The sequence below is a fragment of the Nesoenas mayeri genome (genome assembly GCF_963082525.1).
Source record: "Nesoenas mayeri genome assembly, chromosome: 1".
Lineage (NCBI taxonomy): Eukaryota > Metazoa > Chordata > Aves > Columbiformes > Columbidae > Nesoenas > Nesoenas mayeri.
The window spans coordinates 2,883,932-2,904,596 of NC_137541.1; the positions used below are offsets into that span (position 1 = coordinate 2,883,932).

The 20,665-nt window shown below is 41.4% G+C and overlaps 1 protein-coding gene across 1 annotated transcript in view; it reads right to left on the minus strand.

Annotated features, from left to right (window-relative positions):
• EXOC4 (exocyst complex component 4) overlaps nucleotides 1–20,665 on the minus strand; it is a gene marked incomplete at its 3' end in the record, with an annotated part of 427,875 nt that overhangs the window by 378,879 nt on the left and 28,331 nt on the right. Inside the window, exon 4 of the mRNA XM_080363326.1 lies at nucleotides 1,145–1,329. Within this exon, the coding sequence (XP_080219452.1) occupies nucleotides 1,145–1,329 (185 nt within the window). The remainder of the gene's footprint in view (nucleotides 1–1,144; nucleotides 1,330–20,665) is intronic.

Here is a 20,665-nt window from a genome sequence, read left to right on the forward strand (position 1 = left end):
CCCCAGGTACCATTGACTCATGGTCACCCTGTTGTCATCGACCACAACTCCCAGGTCCTTCTCCACAGAGCTGCTTTCCAATTATGTGCAACAGGGAATGTGGAAAAAGATACAAAACCAGAAAAAGATAAGGGTGCCTGTAGCAGTCATACAAAACTGTACTTAATTAGCAGTCACATAGTCTGGGTACACCAAAGCTTTGTGTCTGTTTTTAATTAAAAATATGAGTAAGGAAGAGACTGAAGAATTGCAAGCAACCCTCCCCTTCACAGAAATTTCCACTTCAATCAATCTTATACTTCATAAATTCATTTAATGCAACTTAACACTTTATCCTTTTATTTTTGCTATGCATTTTTTATTCCTTCTCATAATAAAATGCTCGTTAATCTTTTCTCTGCATCTTTATCATATGCTGGCTCCTCTTCTGCTCCCTGTCCCTGTTTAGTTCCTCTCCTAACTCGACAGAACCTATTGTCCAATACTGTGTGTCTCTTTTCTGACCACTGTTTTTCTTCTTTCCTTCTCAACTCTATCGCCCTCCAACTTCAGAATTTGCAAAATTAAGGAGAAAAAAGAGCCAGGCATCTATACTTAAGCTGAACTTCTGGTGATCAGTGGCACTGACCAGTTAAGGAGTTTTAACATCTTAAAATAAATTAGAAAGACACAGACACGCTGCTCAGACTTCAATACTACACCCTCCAGGTAGTAACCTTATAGTTACCTCTCAGTCTTTTAAACCTTGGACATGTGCTAGAACAGCTGAGCAATTTTCCCCTCTGCCCGACCTGAGCCTCATGATCATGACATTTGTAAAAAGGTGCATGGATCAGAGAAGGAAAGGAATAGTAAAAGGAAGCAACCTCATCATCATTCTGCGGGAAGCAGCACAAACCCAACAGAATCACTAAAATGTGGGAGAACAAGAACAGACTGTTCACAGGCTTGAAGGTACATAAATATATTTGGAGTTTTTCTGCTCTCTGCAGCCACGAACATGAGAAACTTGCTTGCCAAAAATGAAAGGTTGAGGTGTGAGTTGATGGCATTCTCCCAGAAAACTCTCTACTTATACCAAGGAGAACGTTGTCCTCTTTTATCCTAAACACGATGCCCTCAGTTCACCTCACACCAAACCCACCTCATTCTCCCTTTCTCCTTGCTGCGCTGCCCGACTCGGTTGGTTGATTTGATGTAAAGGTGACGGTGTAACTCATCGATCAGGACCAAGTGCATGTTCATCTTCTTACTGTGCAGCTCCAGTCTCAAATCACTCAATCCCTCCACCTGTAGAAGGGGACCCTCCAATGAATCCACCGCTGACACCTGCAAGGAGAACGCACAACAACTTTTTAAGGTCAATTCCTTCATTTTTAAGACCTCCTCTTTAATTAGGTGACCATCTGAGCACCATGGTCATTCTATAGATAAACCCTTAGCAAGCAGAGTAATTTCAAGTAGTCTTGATTTCTATTCCTAGAAGAAAACTCAATATTAAAACAAAATCTGAACAAATCAGATTTAATGAGCAGTCTTCAAATATTTTGAGCATATGTATAAAGCAAGTTAGTTAAAACACAGTTCATTAAATCCAAATCAAAGAGCAGTTTATCACAAAACAGGAATATTATCAAGTCGAAATGTGTTAGAAAAATCCACTGACAATGTTTGATTATTTTTATTCTTTTCATTACAGAATGACCAAATGTTGTTCCCAATCCTATAAAGAGGGAGAAAAGGGTTCACGTTTATTTGCCTCAAGCGATGTCATGACATAAATGAAAAAACTTAGGAGGTCACATCTTCATCTCATATTAAGGAAAATAACTTTATACAAGCAACAGAATAACGGACAAGGATCCAGACATGCAGGAAGATATAGAGACCATAGGTGACATTTCTCTGCTGATGCATTTCAGTGGTGACCAGTTGACATTCACTGGGAATTCGACTGAGGAACCTGATTTCCATTTATATCCTACAAACAATTATGGACAAAAGCCACCAGGAATAACGAATCAGTGCATAAAAGCAACACTATCAGTTTGCATCTCACCCAGTTCACTTGGCTTTTTAACTGCTTAATAGAGCAATTCCACAGTTAATAAAATCAACAAGAAAAAATAATGGCATTCTTCTGCAGGGTCCAAAATCTCATTTAGAAACTAGAAACAAACAGCTTCTTCTGCTTACAGTAAGAAGCATAGATTTAAATATTTTAAAAATAAGATTACCTAATAACTGAAAATACTGAACAGTATTAGTGAAATAAGACAATTGCACTTGAGGATTTAAGTTAACAGCAAACCCATCAGCTAAATATTACAAATGAAAAGGCAGGATATAAAGTAAGCAGAGAGCCCAGCTAAGGTCTGGTCCTTAATATCAGTAAATATTAACTATACTGAAAGGACATTCATCAACAATATATTACTTAATTTGCCTCCAAGTCAGGAATTACCCTGAAATAGCTCTGGGGTAATCAGGTGTTGTCAATTAAGAGTAGTTTCCAAATGGAAGCTTCTTCCTTCCTCCCAAAAAATTTTGCGATGAAGTCCGCAAATATCAAATTCATTTATCTGCGTGTACTACGACAACGTGCACTTGCTGCCAGTCTTCAGGACAGAGCTCAGGCCTGAGATGGAATTTGTGTCACCATATTAAACACAGAATCACAGAATGGTTTGAGTTGAAGGGACCTTCACAGCTCACCCAATGCCATGAGCAGGGACATCTTCACCTAGATCGGGTTGAGCATGGTGAGCCTGGGCCTAGGTTCATAGAATCATCAGATAGTTTGGGTTAAAGACCTTCAAAGCTCCCCCAGTGTCCCCCCTGCCATGAGCAGGGACATCGTCACCAGCTCAGGTTGCTCAGAGCCCCGTCCAGCCTGGCCTGGGATGTCTCCAGGGATGGTTCATCCACCACCTCTGGCCAACCTGGGCCAGGTTCTCACCACCCTCAGGGCCAACAATTTCTTCCTCATGTCCAGCCTGAATCTCCCTCCTTTAGTTAAAAACCATCACCCCTTGTACTATCATAACAGGCCCTGCTCAAAAGTCTGTCTCTAATAAGGACAATGGTCCCAGAGGACTGAACAGGCTCCTCCTAAACCCACCAACACTTAAAGGGTCCCTCTCACTCGACACAAAGCACTATCCACCTTCTTTCTTCCCAATATCTATTTGCGAACAACTCCGGAAGTTTGGCCAAAACACCTGACAAATCAACACCACAAATGAAGCAAAACAATGCAAATTTTCTTCTCCCCAAAGACCTGAGATGCCAAAGTACCTACTAATAGAGACAGCCCAGCAGACAGAGCTTGGTAGAACCTTTGGTAGAAGTGTAAAGTGCTAATTTTTATCTGCTTCCTTCGGCAAGTTTAGACATATCCCAAATATCCCAGTTCCAAAGGCACTTACATCTCCCCAGTCCCCACGGGGGGTCATGGATCCATCACCACCCTGGAAGCCACCAGCAATGCACCAAAGCAATAACAAGATCAGAAGAACGTTCGTCAATCAGAAAAGGTGAGAGATAAAAACACAGTGAGTGAAAAACCGAAAACAAGCAGGAAAATGACATTAAAGCAGTTCCAAGTCACTCAGGAAAAGGATTATCTAAAACACAAGCAACAAAACATGTAAAGCTTTCCCCTCAGATCATTCAGCTCTATTTTCACCTCACCAGTTCCTAAAGAGTTAGTTATTCTCAAAATTAATTTTAAGACCAACATAGAGCTCTCAAATACATATTTTAAGAAACAAACGGAACAGTCAATCGTGTATTGCACTTCAAAGACTCCACACTCCCCACATTGACTTCCTTCTTCTGGACAAAGTCATGGTTTGGACTTACTAGGTGGGGTTTACTGGGTGGGTTTTTTGTGATGGCCTTTCTGATACTTCATATTTGCTGGAAATTGTGTCCTTGATAAACACAATGACTCAACTCCCCATAGGCCAGTTTCAATATTATGCTCACCTGGAGCCTTTTAACTTAAGGGAGCCCCCAATGAATTGCTCATTTCTGGTGTTTTATTCCCCATCACCACCAATGACAAAGACAAAACTCAAACCTTTCATGTTCAGAAGACTTTGGGTCTGGAAAGTAACTACAGGCTCAACCACGTTCACGGAAGTCAAGGTAATGCCTCCAATTGGTTTAGATGGCAATCTATATAAACATTATGTTGAAACTAAGTGCAAATTTTTCCTTTCAGTAGTTTTAAGATTAAAATCCTAGCAACAAGCAAGGTATAAACCAGCACCTCATATTGTATTTCAGAAAATAAAACATGAGCTTAGAACCATTTATGTACAGGAGAACCTACCACAAAGCAGTAGCATAAGCAACTAAAATGATGCAAAGACGCCTACAAAGAATGCACAGAACTTAAAATACTATAGAAATAGATCAAATAATGGAACTGTTAAAAGAAAAACTTCGACAACTTGTATTTGACCTGGACCATCCTGGGCAAGATCAGTTCTTAAATCTCATTTTCAGCAAATAACCACAGTCATCACAAAGGCTTTGCTCTCCAGAAATGGGGAGATGAAGAGCTAGAGATGATGGAGAAAGGAAGGTGAGGCAGAAAATGAATAGGAAAAGCAGTAACAACAGCTCTGCTCACTGCTTGGAAACACGAGTAAAAGTAGTTTACAACTGGTTTTAAAGTCCAAGTATCCACCTGGGCCATCTTAAGATATTCAACTGTCTTGAGAAGCAGCGAGGACGTGGAAAATGCCCGTGGTGGGTCAGAGACAACAGCCACAAACAACGAGATGGGAACTGAGAGCAAGACGGCAAACAAATAAGACTTTTCAAATTGAATTCATAACAGGGACTATGTCTATCGTGGGCTCAATTAAAATCAAGATGGCAATTTTAAGCCCCCACTCAGCCAGTTACAACCACCACCTGTATCAGGCTAGAGACCCAAATATACAATAAAAATACTTTCAACTGTGAAGGTCATGAAGATTTATTATTATTATTACCCGGGCACATCATTTCAACGAGTTGTCCGTAACCTTTTCTCATTTCAAACCCTGATATCACAAAAGGAGATAAATGAGTGGGAGACAGGCCAGAGTACAACAAATAACCTTAATTTAGGAGAAAAAACCCTTAGTTTTGCATTTTTTATGCAGATGCTGCTCCTCTGCTTACAATATAAAGAAATAAATCAAGGAAAAGGTGTGTTGTAGAAAGAAACTTCAGTATTTGGGGTTGAATGTGTTTATACTGTGAGAATCAACACTAAATATCAAGAGCATTTTACATTGTAAATCCTAAACTAATTTTACATTGGAATGCTAAACTTTAAAAAACCACCAGCCACACTTCTCTACAGGTTGAACAAACCTAATTCCTGCAACATCTTCTTATAGATGATGTTGTTCTGACCTCCAGCCATCCCAAGGGTTCTCTACAAGAAAAACTAAATACCTTGTCTTGCAGAGGGGCCCCCAAAACTGGACCTGGTTCTACACATTCAGCCTTGCATGCCCAGTCCCTTACATTGACCCGCTGGCTACAATCCTGCAAACACAGGGAACATCCAAATGACGGGACACAGCGAGATTCCGCACAATATTGTGTTATCCAAAAAGTCAGCGAGGGAGCAGAACCTTGTTCTCCCTGTTGCTGACACCCCGTGCACACACAGAACAGAGGATTTAATTAACGCGATTAATACACCACCCCTGCTTTATTTTTCTTAATCATGACTCTTGTAGGTATGTTGGATAATGAAGATTAAAGGCACTAAAAAACATGCAATAGTATCACATTTAATTAGATTTTTTCCCCTTGGCTTCGATTTTCCAAGTAGTTTTTAATAATTCTATTGCCTACCATGTGCTGTTCATATTAACAAAAGCACTAACACTTGTAGAATCGTATATAAAGGGGAAGAGTTATCACTATAAGACTCTGGTTAATACTGATAATGGAATAGCAACTTCTTTTCAGAGAACCGAAAAATTAGACATATGGAAGAGAATTACAAGTGTCAAAGGGTCTAGAAAAAGCACCTGAGGGTCCTTCAAGCCTCTTTCTTACACCCACCTGTCTAAATAGAAATAAGAAATCATTATTGGGGTAGATAATGGCATTGTGATTGAGTCCCTGGGTAATTCCAGGCCAAAGAGCTGCCAAATATGTTCTTTTGTCAGGGGTTGGGGTGTATAGAGAAGCTCCAGCAAAAACAGCCAAAGGTGAATGAACAGACAAACATCTTGTTATTCATTTAACAGCTGATTTCCCACAAGCAAAAAGTATCAAAAGACATGGCAGGGAATGCCCATCACCTCCTTTTTCTTGTTTTCTCTTAACTCTGTAAGAAGTTTGTTTCTCTTATTACAAGTCACACTCAAATCAAAAATAACAGTCAAATAATAATGAAAATATTGGCCTGGAATACATACAATTTGGTTCAGATTATCTGATAGTTCTTTCTGACGTTAACATCTACTTAGCCAAATCTATTCATTAAGTACTTACTACCTACAACAACATGTAGTGACTGTTTAGAAAATAAAGATCAATTAAGTAAACCTGAAAAAACAGCTCTGCTTTATATGACATAAAAATCACAAATTTAGAGCAAATAGCACCAGAAGCATCAGGCAGCTTGTTTAAAGGTCACAGGCAGTTTACAGTTGGGCTTAATTGCCTTCAAATGAAACCACTGCTAAACATTTGCCTCTAACATCAAATTTGGAAGGTTTTAATTTCGCATCCCACAACAAACTAGAACCTCAGTACCAACAAGGTATTTGTCAAAACTCTTCTTCACTGACTTGGGCCCAAGTTTTCCAATCTACAGTTCATCTGACATATTCCCTTCAAAGGTTTTTCAACAGTTATTTTAATTTTCAAAAATTAATTGTAAAAATAGATGGGATAAAGGATTTTTACACAGTCCAGGAATTCAATGAGCAGAAATCCAAATAACCCTCCACTAGGTGCTTCTTCAGGGCAGAAAAATCTTACATCTGGGCAGGAACAACCCCAGGTTCCAGTGTAAGTTGGGAATGACCTATTAGGGAGCAGCGCAGGGGAAAGGGACCTGGGGTTCCTGGGGACAGCAGGGTGACCATGAGCCAGCACTGGGCCCTTGTGGCCAGGAAGCCAATGGGACCTGGGGTGGGTTAGAAGGGGGTGGTCAGTAGGTCAGAGAGGTTCTCCTGCCCTTCTGCTCTGCCTTGGGGAGACCACACCTGGAATCTTGTGTCCAGTTGTGGCCCCTCAGTTCCAGCAGGACAGGGAACTGCTGCAGAGAGTCCAGCGCAGGGCAACCAAGATGCTGAAGGGAGTGGAGCATCTCCCGTGTGAGGAAAGGCTGAGGGAGCTGGGGCTCTGGAGCTGGACAAGAGGAGACTGAGGGGTGACTCATTCATGGGGATCAATATGGAAAGGGTGAGTGTCAGGAGGATGGAGCCAGGCTCTTCTCAGTGACAACCAATTATAAGACAAGGGGTAATGGGTTCAAACTGGAACACAAGAGGTTCTACTTAAATATGAGAAGAAACTTGCTCCTGGTGAGGGTGTCAGAGCCTGGCCCAGGCTGCCCAGGGGGTTGTGGAGTCTCCTTCTGTGCAGACATTCCAACCCGCCTGGACACCTTCCCGTGTAACCTCATCTGGGTGTTCCTGCTCCATGGAGGATTGCACTGGATGAGCTTTCCAGGGCCCTTCCAACCCCTGACATTCTGAGATTCTGCGATTTATCTAGTCCTTAAAATTACATTTGGCCCTTTGAAGGCACCTGCAAGGCTGATGCAGCCCCCGGTGAAAGTGAATTTGACACCCCTGCCCTAAGGGATGCAAATTCCACAAGACAAGGAATTTGCCAGTGGGTCATTTTGATTTGGGGTCGGTTGTGACACCCATGTTCTAAAATACTTAGAGCAAGCAGCAACCGCAGATGGCTAGAGACACATTCTTGGAGTGAGATACACGTGCGAGTTCTTCACATCCACAAACACATTCAGAAATTTACTCCCTCGCCAGTGAATGCTCCTGACAAATACCTTCATTATGATCCCTACATTGATGAATTATGGTTTTTTTCCATTTTGGCAGTGATATAGTTTAAAGAGAGATCAGAAGGAGTGGAAACACACAGCCGCTGATGTTAAAAACTGAAAACGGGTTGAATCAAGTAGATATTACCGAAGCAGTGGAAGGAACTGAAAGAAATAGCTTCACTGTATTATTAGAGGTATTTCATTTTACTTATTAATTTCAAATGAATTGATGTATGTGATATTTCCACACTGTCACACTCAAGTCTACTACCACTCAGTGATTACGTTACCACTTTAAAAACTATTTTTTAGTTTGTCTATTGTTTCAGTTTATTCCACTTGCTAAGTTTTGGAGTATTTTTTGCTTACTTCTGATTGTCCCCACTCTGTTTACCGTCTTCTAAATACATATATTCGAAACCAAAGCCAGTTAAATGCTCTTTCAGTCCACATGAATTATTTCAACTCACTTTGATACACTATTGATAACACTTAAATTTGTTGTGGCTATACTTGGATCCTCTCATCGTTGTTCGTTAACACAGTAAAATAGTGCTTGACAAACAGTAAGATAATTTAATTTACATTTAGTGCTGCTGTCGTCCTCATAACCACATTGTTGAGTAGCAGAAAGAAACCCCGGCAGATGACCCTGATTTTCTGCACCACCCTTTGTCTCAAAGGGACTGAGACATATTGAGTATAAACCATGTGTCCTGGTGTTGTTAAAAAACAAGTTTCTCTTCTAGTGAATTTGCCTGTCAGCTAAAGCTTCATATTAACTACATTACCCTGGAGAACCAGATACATGTTTTGGTGAACATAGCAATGGAATGCGAGGTTATTGATAAGCACGGATGGACATATAGCAAGACCAGCAATGAGAAACAAGTGACCAAGAAACTGACCTACTGTGTATAACATCTCATTCACGTGAATACTTTATATGAAGTGGGAGATCACGAGGATCTCGTCCCTTTTTTCCCTTTCCCTTCGGCCGACATTAGGAGAGGACCTTGCTAGTCGTCCCTGCAAACTGAGGCCTAGTGACAGACTGAATCCAGCTCCGGTTGGCTGCAGAGTCCAGTCCAGGACTTTGGGTGCCGGCTCTGCAGTTGCTGAGACTTTCAAGATTGGTTTCGTATATTTTGTATTATTTTCTCTATTCTTATTAGTAGCATTAGTAAAACATCTTCAATTTTTCCAACTCTCTTCTCTCTGTCCTTCTTTCCCTCCCGATCACCTGTGCTGAGTGGGAAGGGGGGAGACAAGGTTAACAATACATCTGCCAGGGTTTTATTGTCACCCCACAATCTAAACCCTCGACACCATGGAAGAAATAAGATGAGAAAAGGGATGGGAATGAAAACACTGGACTGAAATTGCACCTGGAGAAGAGTGAGAACATAATCAAAAACCACTCAAGTGAACTTATGTTCTCTTTTTCCCCACCATCTCAAAACCCAAATTGGTGATTGGAAGTGGGAACTAGCAATAAATTAAGCAAGATTTCACCAAGTCAAGGCTGTTTTGCATGCAGAATTCCCACATTTTCCATGGATGATGGAGATAATCACCGTATCACAGAACAGTTCATGTTGGCAGAGATCTCTGAAGGCCACTTGGCCCGACACCCCCACACAAGCTGGGCCATGCCCAGGTGGCTCTGAAGATCTTCAAGGATGGAGCCACCACAACCTCCAAGCGTCAAACCCAAACCATGGGACACATGGAAGACTTGGAGCCAAGCTGCACTTAAATCCTAAAGTTGGGAATTGTCTGCTACCAAACCACCATAGACCAGTATACAGAATGGTGTGAAGTGGTATCAAGACACACATCAGCTATGACAAACCTGAACTTGAATACCCCGATTATAGAATAGAACCATAGAATCATTTTGGGTGGAAGAGACCTTCAGGATCATCAAGTCCAACCATAACCCAACTTTAGCACTAAACCATGTCCCTAAGAACCTTGTTTAAATAACTTTTAAACCTTTCCAGGGCTGGTGACTCTATCACTGCCCTGGAGGTTCCCCATACAAGGAGCCTTTAGCTAAAAAGCATGGAAAACATGAAAAGTATACGGATCAGAGATAGCGATACCTGCCTGGCACTGCCTCCTTCCTCTTGAAAACAGGGAAAAGAGAAGATTTGGTTTCCTAAAAATCCTTGTTAAACAGAGGTGAATCCTCACAGCATCTGAAGATTAATGAGCACCTGTAAGACACCCATGATCAACAGTACCGAGTGCCAATTAACATACTGGATATGAAGGTGACAGAAGAAATTGCTACCAATTTCGTTCACTTTTAAACAATCTCGTAACATCAACAAGCTAAAAGCAAAACGCTGTAAGAAAACTGATAATTAAGAAGACAATTGATTTGCAATATTTTGGAAACAGCTGAGGTCAATCCCTTTCTTTACATACAAGGACTTGCTGAATAAATGATGCAGAAGGGGGGAGACCAGTGCAGATTAACTATGTGCAAAGGGGGAGAAGTTGGAAAGATACTGAGCTACAGACGCAGAAAAGTGCTCGAGTTGGAAGAAAACAGCTCGACCTGAGCTAAATAACCAGTGTAAGCTTATTTGATGATAAGCTTCTTATTAAATAATTAAATTATTATATAATAAGCTTATTTGATAATAACCATTTGGGAAGGACAGGGAAAATGTGCATATAGGAATGGGGTAAAAGGGTTATTTCTTTGTGAGGTTTGTTTTCTCTTCAACACAGCACCATGCCCAACAAAATCAAAGACCATATGAAGACTGAAGAGTAACACGATTCTTTTAAATGCCTTAATAGAGATGAGTGTTTTCTAGAAAACCAAATTCCAGCAAGCCAAACACAGTTTGGCTTCCTAAATCAATCAGCCCAGCCAGTCTCACCTTTCCCCCTCCCAAAAAGAAATTTCCATGTTACTGTTTTTTCTCTATAAACTTGAAAATATTGATAAAATTATGTTCCCCACTTGCTGTCCTTCAGTCCAGCTACATAAATCCCATTCTTTGCAACTCACCTCAGTCCTGTCACTGATCAATCATTCCACTTCTTCCTCCTGTCGCTGTAATTCATTCATCAATGTCTCTCTGATAATAAAGTGCCAAAAGCAAAAGTACCGCTCAAGGAACTGAACGGCTAAAAGCCACACAAAAAAATGATTATCCAACTGCTTATTTTAACACAAAACATAAGCAATTTTAAGTACAGTATTCGTCAAATGACTTCCCAAAACGGAAAAGTCAGAGGATCTTTCAGCATCACAGAACTGCCCAAGACTTTCCATTGGAGTGACACCCCGATGGAGATGAGATGGGTATTGTCCCAGTACCTTCTGGGCTCGAAATCCCAGGTAGCTACACGGCAAATCAGATGAAATCAGGAAATCAAAGGTTCAGTTCTCACCTACAAGAAGCACAAACAGCTCAGCTACAGAACTCATGGCCAACGGACAACGATGCCAAAAGTTTCAAGTGCTGTAAAAACTGACAGGGACAAATTAAAGGAAGAAAGAGCTACTGAGTGCTATTCTTAATACACCAGTGATTCCATCAAAAGCTGCGTGTTGCCAAGTGCTGGGAGTGTTTTGGGAAGGGATTGCTATTGCTTGCTCAGAATATAATTATAGAATAGTTTGGGTTGAAGGGACCTTCCAAGCTCCCCCAGTTCCCCCCCTGCCATGAGCAGGGACATCTTCACCAGCTCAGGTTGCTCAGAGCCCCGTCCAGCCTGGCCTGGGATGTCTCCAGGGATGGTTCAGCCACCACCTCTCTGGCCAACCTGGGCCAGGCTCTCACCACCCTCAGAGCCAACAATTCCTTCCTCATGTCCAGCCTGAATCTCCCTCCTATAGTTTAAAACCATCACCCCTTGTCCTATCACAACAGGTCCAGCTCAAAAGTCTGTCCCCATCTTTCTTACAGGCTCGTTTAAGTCCAGAAAGGCTACACTAAGGTCTCCCTGGAGCTTCTCTTCTCCAGTTGAAGACCCCAACTCTCTCAGCCTGTCCTCCTAGCAGAGCTGTTCCAGCCTCAGGTCATACCTGTGGCTCCAACAGGTCCATGTGTGTCCTGTGCTGAGGACCCAGAGCTTAATTGCCATTAAGCAAAGTGTGTTTTTCCAGGACCATCTCTGTCCCAAAAGTCTTCTTTCTATATGAATGACGTAGAGAACAATGAGATCCTAACCTACTTAAATAAAACATCTGTATTTTAGTTTCAGTGCAAGCTGCAGTTTCCCCCATTGATCCTCTTGCTGTCTTCAAGATGAAGATTTTTTTTCACACCCCTGTGACCCACACCAACACTGTTACAGGAATCTTAAACTCCTTTCAATTAGCTCTTCATCCATTAATTTAAGCATTTGTTTTATTGCAGAATGCATAAATTCACAAAAGGGAATACTGAACCATAGTGTGAGGATAAGCATTGCCTCCTGCTTAAACAGCAACATGCTCCTTCATCTTGATTTATGAAGAGAACTCTTCCTCCAGCTCTACATGACATTTCTTCCATCATAACATCTTGAAGGTTATTTGGTATCATTATGCCAACTTAACCAGAAATGAATCAATTGACTCCAGTGGAAAACTTCTGGGTTAAATTCACATCAAGTGCTTCCTGCGCTTTACTAAAAGGTAAATTTATTACACCTTCTGGGCCACCATTTGCTAGTTTGGAAGTTGCATTTTTTATAAATGCAATCAGATCTATCTAGATTATTTAACATTGACCCATATATAACCCAATCGATCTTCAACAATCTCTCTTGGTGTTTGGTACAATATTTTACTATGGAGAGAAGTATGTCTGTACAATTCCAAGTGGAAAAAGAATGCATGTAAAGACCAGTAAGCACTGGAAAAACATGACCTGTATTCCAAGATGAAGTGATAAACATGTCAACATCGCACAGAATAAAGTCCATAGCTTAATAATAAAAATTACTAACAGCATAAATAGCAAAAGAAATATTCAACTCAAGGTTTTATGTTTAATGTTCAGAAACGCTCATTCCCAATAGGATCTATTATAATGTTACAGATGCGGCTCCCTTTCGCAAAATAGCAGAATGTCAGGGGTTGGAAGGGCCCTGGAAAGCTCATCCCGTGCAATCCTCCATGGAGCAGGAACACCCAGATGAGGTTACACAGGAAGGTGTCCAGGCGGGTTGGAATGTCTGCACAGAAGGAGACTCCACAACTCCCCTGGGCAGCCTGGGCTAGGCTCTGCCACCCTCACCAGGAACAAGTTTCTTCTCATATTTAAGTGGAACCTCTTGTGTTCCAGTTTGAACCCATTACCCCTTGTCCTATCACTGGTTGTCACCGAGAAGAGCCTGGCTCCATCCTCCTGACACTCACCCTTTAGATATCTGTAAACATGAATGAGGTCCCCCCTCAGCCTCCTCTTGTCCAGCTCCAGAGCCCCAGCTCCCTCAGCCTTTCCTCACACGGGAGATGCTCCACTCCCTGCAGCATCTTTGTTGCCCTGCACTGGACTCTCTCCAGCAGTTCCCTGTCCTGCTGGAACTGAGGGGCCACAACTGGACACAAGATTCCAGGTGTGGTCTCCCCAGGGCAGAGCAGAGGGGCAGGAGAACCTCTCTGACCTACTGACCACCCCCTTCTAACCCACCCCAGGTACCATTGGCTTCCTGGCCACAAGGGCCCAGTGCTGGCTCATGGTCACCCTGCTGTCCCCAGGATCTCCAGGTCCCTTTCCCCTACACTGCTCTCCAATTTCTGAAAGGCCAGCATCTTGTGTATCTGCACGTTACTTCTACCATAAGATGCTAGACATCTCCACTCCACCTTCACTACAGCATATTTTCTTATTTAATTATCTTTTCATCAGCTGAAGTGAATGGTTGGTATCAGCAGAGTGACATCTGTGGAGAGGTATTGGTGCCTGTTGCTTCATGAATCAAGCACGGAGAGGCCAAGACCAAGAAGGCGCCAATATAAATGGAGTGTTAGGCAATAACAGTTTAATGCAATAGACTGTCTTATAATGGAAATTACAGGATAAAACAGAACAAGATAAAGTGAATGGTAAGTATTCTAAAAGAAACAATGATGTTTCAAAGGGAAAGAACTTCAGCGTGTTCTAGCATCTTCAAACCCAGCCCAGCAAGTTCATTAATAAAAGAGTCAGAAAAGATAATTTAAAGAGGAAGAGAAAGAAAAGAGAGAAAGCACAGAAAAGAGGTGAAAAGTGTTCTAATAGATAGCACCAATACATCTCATATAAGGAACTTTTAAGTATTTTACCAAACCTAAATACGTAAGGTTTGCAGTTATCCCTGAAAGCAGATAAATACTACCGATAAATCCCACCATCTGAGAAAAGGTATTTAAAATGAATGAGCAGTAAATAGCAGAAAACTCATTATTTGCATGTTTATGTGTGAATCACTAGAACATATCCTATACATACATCACATCAGTAAAAAACAAAGCTGCCTTATTTCTCAGCTGTACCTCAACATCCAGCTAACGGGTTGGCCAAGCACTGAAACTAATACAAACGCTCCTTGTAGCATAAACACCTCAGTAATCTGAATTGCAGTCCAACCCCTAAGATATCAGCTTCCCAATTGTGTTTTCTACCAGGCTTATTTGGAAGCAATAAGGTCAGCAATGACAAGACAAGGGTAGCCGGGAAAGTCTTCTAGGAGACAAGTACTGGGATAATATTATTAGACTTGCAATTCAAAAAGAATTTCAAGCGGGGCCAAAATTTAGATGTTGTAGTAACAAGATTTTCTATAGAATCCCAAACCAACAGAAGTCTCTTCTTTCCACTTACGGCATTCATGTCCAAATATAAACCAGTTTAACAGCAGTACCTGAATCCCAGCTCTGCGATACAAAATGCAGTAACCAAATAAATGACTGGTTGTATTGATTTTCATCGTTCCAGCTGAAAAGCAGAGAGTAAATAAAACGCATACGGAGAACTGCGTTGTATTTTCTTCTTAAATTTCATTATTCCAGACTACTTCCAGTCTAAGAAGTCTGCTCACTACATGGTACCGAATTGAAATACTCTCCTCGTGCTACACTGAGAAAAACCACAGGGAGCAGCTCCATTCAAGGCCCAAAAATTAAACCTCCCCTCAACAACCCTGCCCAGGGCTACAAACATCCAGCGTTTTCTGGGAAGATGTTAATCGCTCCAAATCTCTTAGCAGAGGATTAACATGAAGTGCACAGGAATAGGAGACGCTTATCAAGCAGGACACATTCACTATGGGATGAGCAAGAAGAAACCATGAGTACATACAGAGCAATTTCCCCTCTTTGCTGCAGAGAAGACATTGGAATATTTTGAAGCTCCTTCTTCAACTCAACTCCCCACCATGAACTGGGTTCCTTGTCCTCATACGCTGTTCTCCTAAATTTCTTATCCATAGTTGATTTATATCCTTCCCTGCACCACCTCTCCCTTCCAACTGCCTCGGTAGCTTTACCATCATTTTACAGCATTTCCACTTACTAAAACATCTTCTGATCATGTTCTCACACACCGAGTAGCCCAGTTGTGTTGCAAAGCCCTGTAGTTCAACTTACTTATAATACTTCAACACACAGGCAATGGAGTTCATCAGCACCTCCAGTTCAGATAGTTATGTTCTTGATATCAAGTCCAGATTTCACCATCAAATAATGCTCTTCAAAAAATGAAGCCAACACAGATCTTGCATTCTACAGAGCTGAGCAAAAACACATTTAATGCATCATGAGGCCGCCGGTGGTGAACTCAATGTGCTTTAACTGCTGCGTCAGCACGATGGCAAATGACCTAATTTACCTTCATCCCCATCTCCTGTCCTGCACAGCTGGATGCCACCCCGGGTACAATTAATTGAACGTAACAAAGCGGCCAGCAGCTTGAGTCCAGAAAAAGAACAAACCGGCAACAAAGCAAACTTGTAGTAAGAAAGTCGGCTCTGAGAAAAACCTGCTATTCTTCATTTCCGAAAGCAGAGCAGGAGACATAGATTATTCTTTCCCTGACATAGGGAAAGTGAAATTGAGTCCTTAACATCAAAAAAATCATAAGAAAAGTAGGTGTTGGAGCATTCCCTGACCTACTTCTAGAGAAACAAATTACTGCCACTTGGGTTTTGTATTTTTTGGGACAAATATGTAGGCTAAAGGAGAAGGATGCAGTCGTGTCAAACACACATGCACATTGGTTCCTGGCTCTGTAACACAAATCAATGTGAGCTTAAACTTACGTCAGGACTACCCATAGGGCTCCATACTTCCTTCTTCCTACCTTCTTCTCATCGTCCTATCAAAACCAAATCAACTGGGAACAGAAGTCATCCCCACTGCTATCCTGTGCATGTATTTCTGCAGTTTCATGTTGTTTGGTTGCCTGACGCAATCCCAACGCCAAGGAACTGTGCTCCTGCACTAATAAATCAAGTTCAGAGTAAGTGTTTCATGTTCTATTGGAATTAACAGGGTTTTTTAAAAGATACTATATACTCCGACAAAGTGGCATTAGCTCATTAAAATTGCAAAGCTAGACCAAGAAAATGCAAAGAACGTAGCCCAAGCAATTTTCATTTAATTGTATTGTGATCCAACCTTTAATTACTTGATTCAACAACATTTCTTCCCTCAGCTGTTTTTATTATTTCATCTCTTAGATTATTTAATCAAATGGAAAATATTAATCTCTCCCTGTGGGTACCTCATGGGTCAACAGTAAAATGAGAACAATTAGATCAAGACCACAGACCTCTACAACATACAGTTAAGCAACCACATCATCTACCTTTAGATAGAACATATTTAGGGATGAAAAGTGCTTCTAGAACAGATATTTTTAGGTGATGCAAGGCTGGAACAGCTCTGCTGGGAGGACAGGTTGAGAGAGTTGGGGTGTTCAGCTGGAGAACAGAAGCCCTACAGAGACCTTAGTGTGGCCTTTCTGAAATTAAACAAGCCTGTAAGAAAGATGGGGACAGACTTTTGAGCAGGGCCTGTTGCAATAGGACAAGCAGTGATGGTTTGAAATTAAAGGAGGGAGATTCAGGCCAGACAAGAGGAAGAAATTGTTGACCCTGAGGGCGGTGAGAGCCTGGCCCAGGTTGGCCAAAGAGGTGGTGGATGAACCATCCCTGGAGACATCCCAGGCCAGGCTGGACGGGGCTCTGAGCAACCTGAGCTGGTGAAGATGTCCCTGCTCATGGTAGGGGAGGCACTGGATGAGCTTTGAAGGTCCCTTCAACCCAAACTGTTCTTTGACTTTGGATTCCAACATTCCAGAAACCAAGCTCGTGCTTCCAGGCCAAACACAATCTACATCCCAACGAGCCTCTGTCACCAGCTCTGCTGCTCTCCCTTTTGACCCAGCCCACTGCCTTTCTACAGGAAGCTCCTTCTGCATCAGAACTCCCTTCTTAGTACATAATGACATAATCCTAAAATCATTTCGGCTGGAAAACACCTTCGAGATCAGACTTCAACAACCAACCCAACACTCCCAAGTCCACCACTACTCCTAAGAATTTCATCTCTCCATCTGTTCAACCCCTCCAGGGATGGTGACTCCAGCACTGCCCCAGGCAGCCTGTTCCAATGCCCAACAGCCCTTTACAGGAAGAATTTTTTCCTAATATTCTATCTAAACCTTCCCTGGCACAACTTGAGGCCATTTTCTCTCTTTCCATCACTTATTACTTGGAAGAAGAGACGAACACCCTCCATGCTACAACCTCCTTTCAGGTTGTTCTAGAAAGTGAGGTCTCCCCTCAGCCTCCTTTTTATGTTTTACTTTAAACAGAGAATATACACATATGCCCACTCAATTACAGAATCACAGAATGGTCAAGGTTAGAAGGGACTTCTGGAGATCATCCAGTTCAACCTACAAATGCCACACAAAAGTGAATAAATATTCCTTTAGGCAATGGAGTGGAAATATAGATCATTAACAGAAAAACATACGGACTCATATTTTTAAAAAATATACATCAAGTGAAAATAACTGAAACGCGTTTGATCTCAAACAGGACTTGTATTTGTTCTGGACCCTTGGAATTTCTCCAAAGCAGGCTGGATTACACCTGTGGAAGGCGCAATCACAGAACAGCAAACCTGATCCAACCAGCTCTGCCCACCGGAGCGTATGTTCTCAAGATGCTGGAGGAACCCAGAACACGAATACACGACATCTGAAGCTCAGCTGTGCTGCTCTGTCTAGATGGATGGAGAATCAGAAACAAAAAGCTGCCACTTACCAATTTTACCTTCATAGAAACATAAGCTGTCATAAAATACCTTTGCATTGTGTTCATACTACTGGGAAAAGCTGCCATTCTTTTATTAACAATTCTTCCCAGCATTACTCAGTCATTGCACATTAAAACCAGGAGCTGGAGAGTTTTGAGTGATAATGAAATCTGTAACAAACCATCTTCAGCTGTCTTCTCCAAACAATGAGGGAATTAAAATTTCCATTTAAATGCAGAGGTTTGAAACACGCTTCAGTGGCAAAATTACTTCAATTAATGTGAGTGGAATACAATGAACAGACTGCAGAAATGTGATGCAGCAACCAGAAATTATGTCATTAGAGTCCTTGCATCAACCTAACACGATGCCGGCAAAGGTCTGATTTTGATTGTACATATCACAAGGCTACAGGCAACAATATTAATCAGTGTCCTAATCTCAATATGAGGGATAGAACCTCCTTGGCACATCACTTGGGGCTTTTTATAAGCTATGAGCATCTGTTTACCTCGAGGAGTGAAGTAGAAAGGCAGAGAGATGTATGGAAATTCAGCATCTCTGACACTTCAGTCATTATTTTAAACAATATTCATAATATCATAGAGAAGGAGAAAGGAATTATCCTGCAGCCAGTGAGCGATTCCAACATCACTGTCTTACTCTTTTGGTAAGAAAATAAACCACCATGGTAAACTAAAGACCATAGTTCAGTGAGGTCTAATATTGGCTCTGTCTCATAGACTTGAGCAAGCTTAGAAACATTCACACATGGGTAAGTGTAATATAAATAACACACAATATATTGCAAGACAGTAAGATGGCACAAATATATATACTTTAGAAATGGTTTGCTATATATTATATGAGAAAAAATAAGTATTAATAATTTACTATTAATTTCTTATCTGGAACACAATATAAATCAGTTGGCTGGAATTTCCTTCCAAAAGGGTATTTTTTTTTCCAATTAAAAAAAGGCAAACTGGCAAGTCCACCAGTAAAAAGCTCCAACTGGTTAACATTTTAATTGGTAATGTTAACTCTCAATACTGTGGTCTCACCCCTACACTGAACTCCCTCAATTCACATCTATTTCATGTCTCCTAATTGAAAATATCAGCCAAACACCACACTCTGATTTCCGGCATCTGAAACCTGACCAAAGTTTTGGCCAAACCTGACCGCATTCTCCTCATATTCGCTGCTTCAAGTCATTCAGTTGCTCATCTGTTTTCACAAATGCTAACAGATTTTACACAATATTTTATAGAACATCATAAAGATTCCACACTACATTATATGACAAATGGAAACATTATCCAACCCAGACAGTTGACAAGAGTGCGAAAGATATAAGACAATGGTTCATATAAAAAGACAATGAGACTCTAAGGAGAATTAAGATGGTTTTGGGAGATGGTTTTGAAAGGGAAGAATGAAAATTGTGACTAGATTATAGAAAAATTATTGCATCAGATGTAGCATGAGAACATGAGCAACAGAAAACAATATAATAGAGGGAAATCAGAGGATGCGACAGCAGCAAAAATCCAAATAACATCCCACGTGTCATCAGAGAAAGGGATGAGGAGAATGACACCAAACCGCTGAAAAGGTTTCAGAGGGAACAAAGCAAATTTTAGGAAGCTGCATTTAAGGTAAAATGAGGTAAAACAGGAGGAAGGAAATTATGTTCAAGTCAGGGCTCCAAAAACATCAAGTGACAACACTAAGTCTTCCAGCTCTATATCCTGTTGAATATTAACTATTAAAAAGAAGCAAAGAGGCACAATTAAGAGAAATACAAAGGACAGAAGCTAAAAAATCCCCACAATGACTAAGGAAAGCAATGAAAGGCATTGTCTGGCAAACCCAAAGAGAAATATGAACAGACATAGCGCTTTTACCTTCACTTTTGAATTAGGGACTGGTTAAGTTTGGAAAGAACCTCTAAAACCATCAATCCAGCCCCTGCTCGAGCATCAGCACCTCCAGCCCATTGCCCAGAACCACAGGCAGGCTGATTGTGAGAATCTTGCACAGGCAGACTCCACAACCCCTCTGGGCAACCTGTCCCAGTGTTCAACCCCCCTTACAGTCAAATGGCATTTTCTGACATTCAGGTATCACTTCCTATATCTCTATATGTGCTCATCACCTCTTCTTCTGTCACTGGGCACTGCTGAGAAAAGTCTGTTTTCTCTGCACCATCCCATCAGACACTTACAACCCTGAGGTTTCTTTTCCATAAGGGAATTGTTTCCAGTTCTCTCTGTCTGTCTTTAGATGTGAGATTCTCCCATCCCTTAACATCCTTGTGATCCTTCCCTGGATTTGATCCAGTAACTCCATCT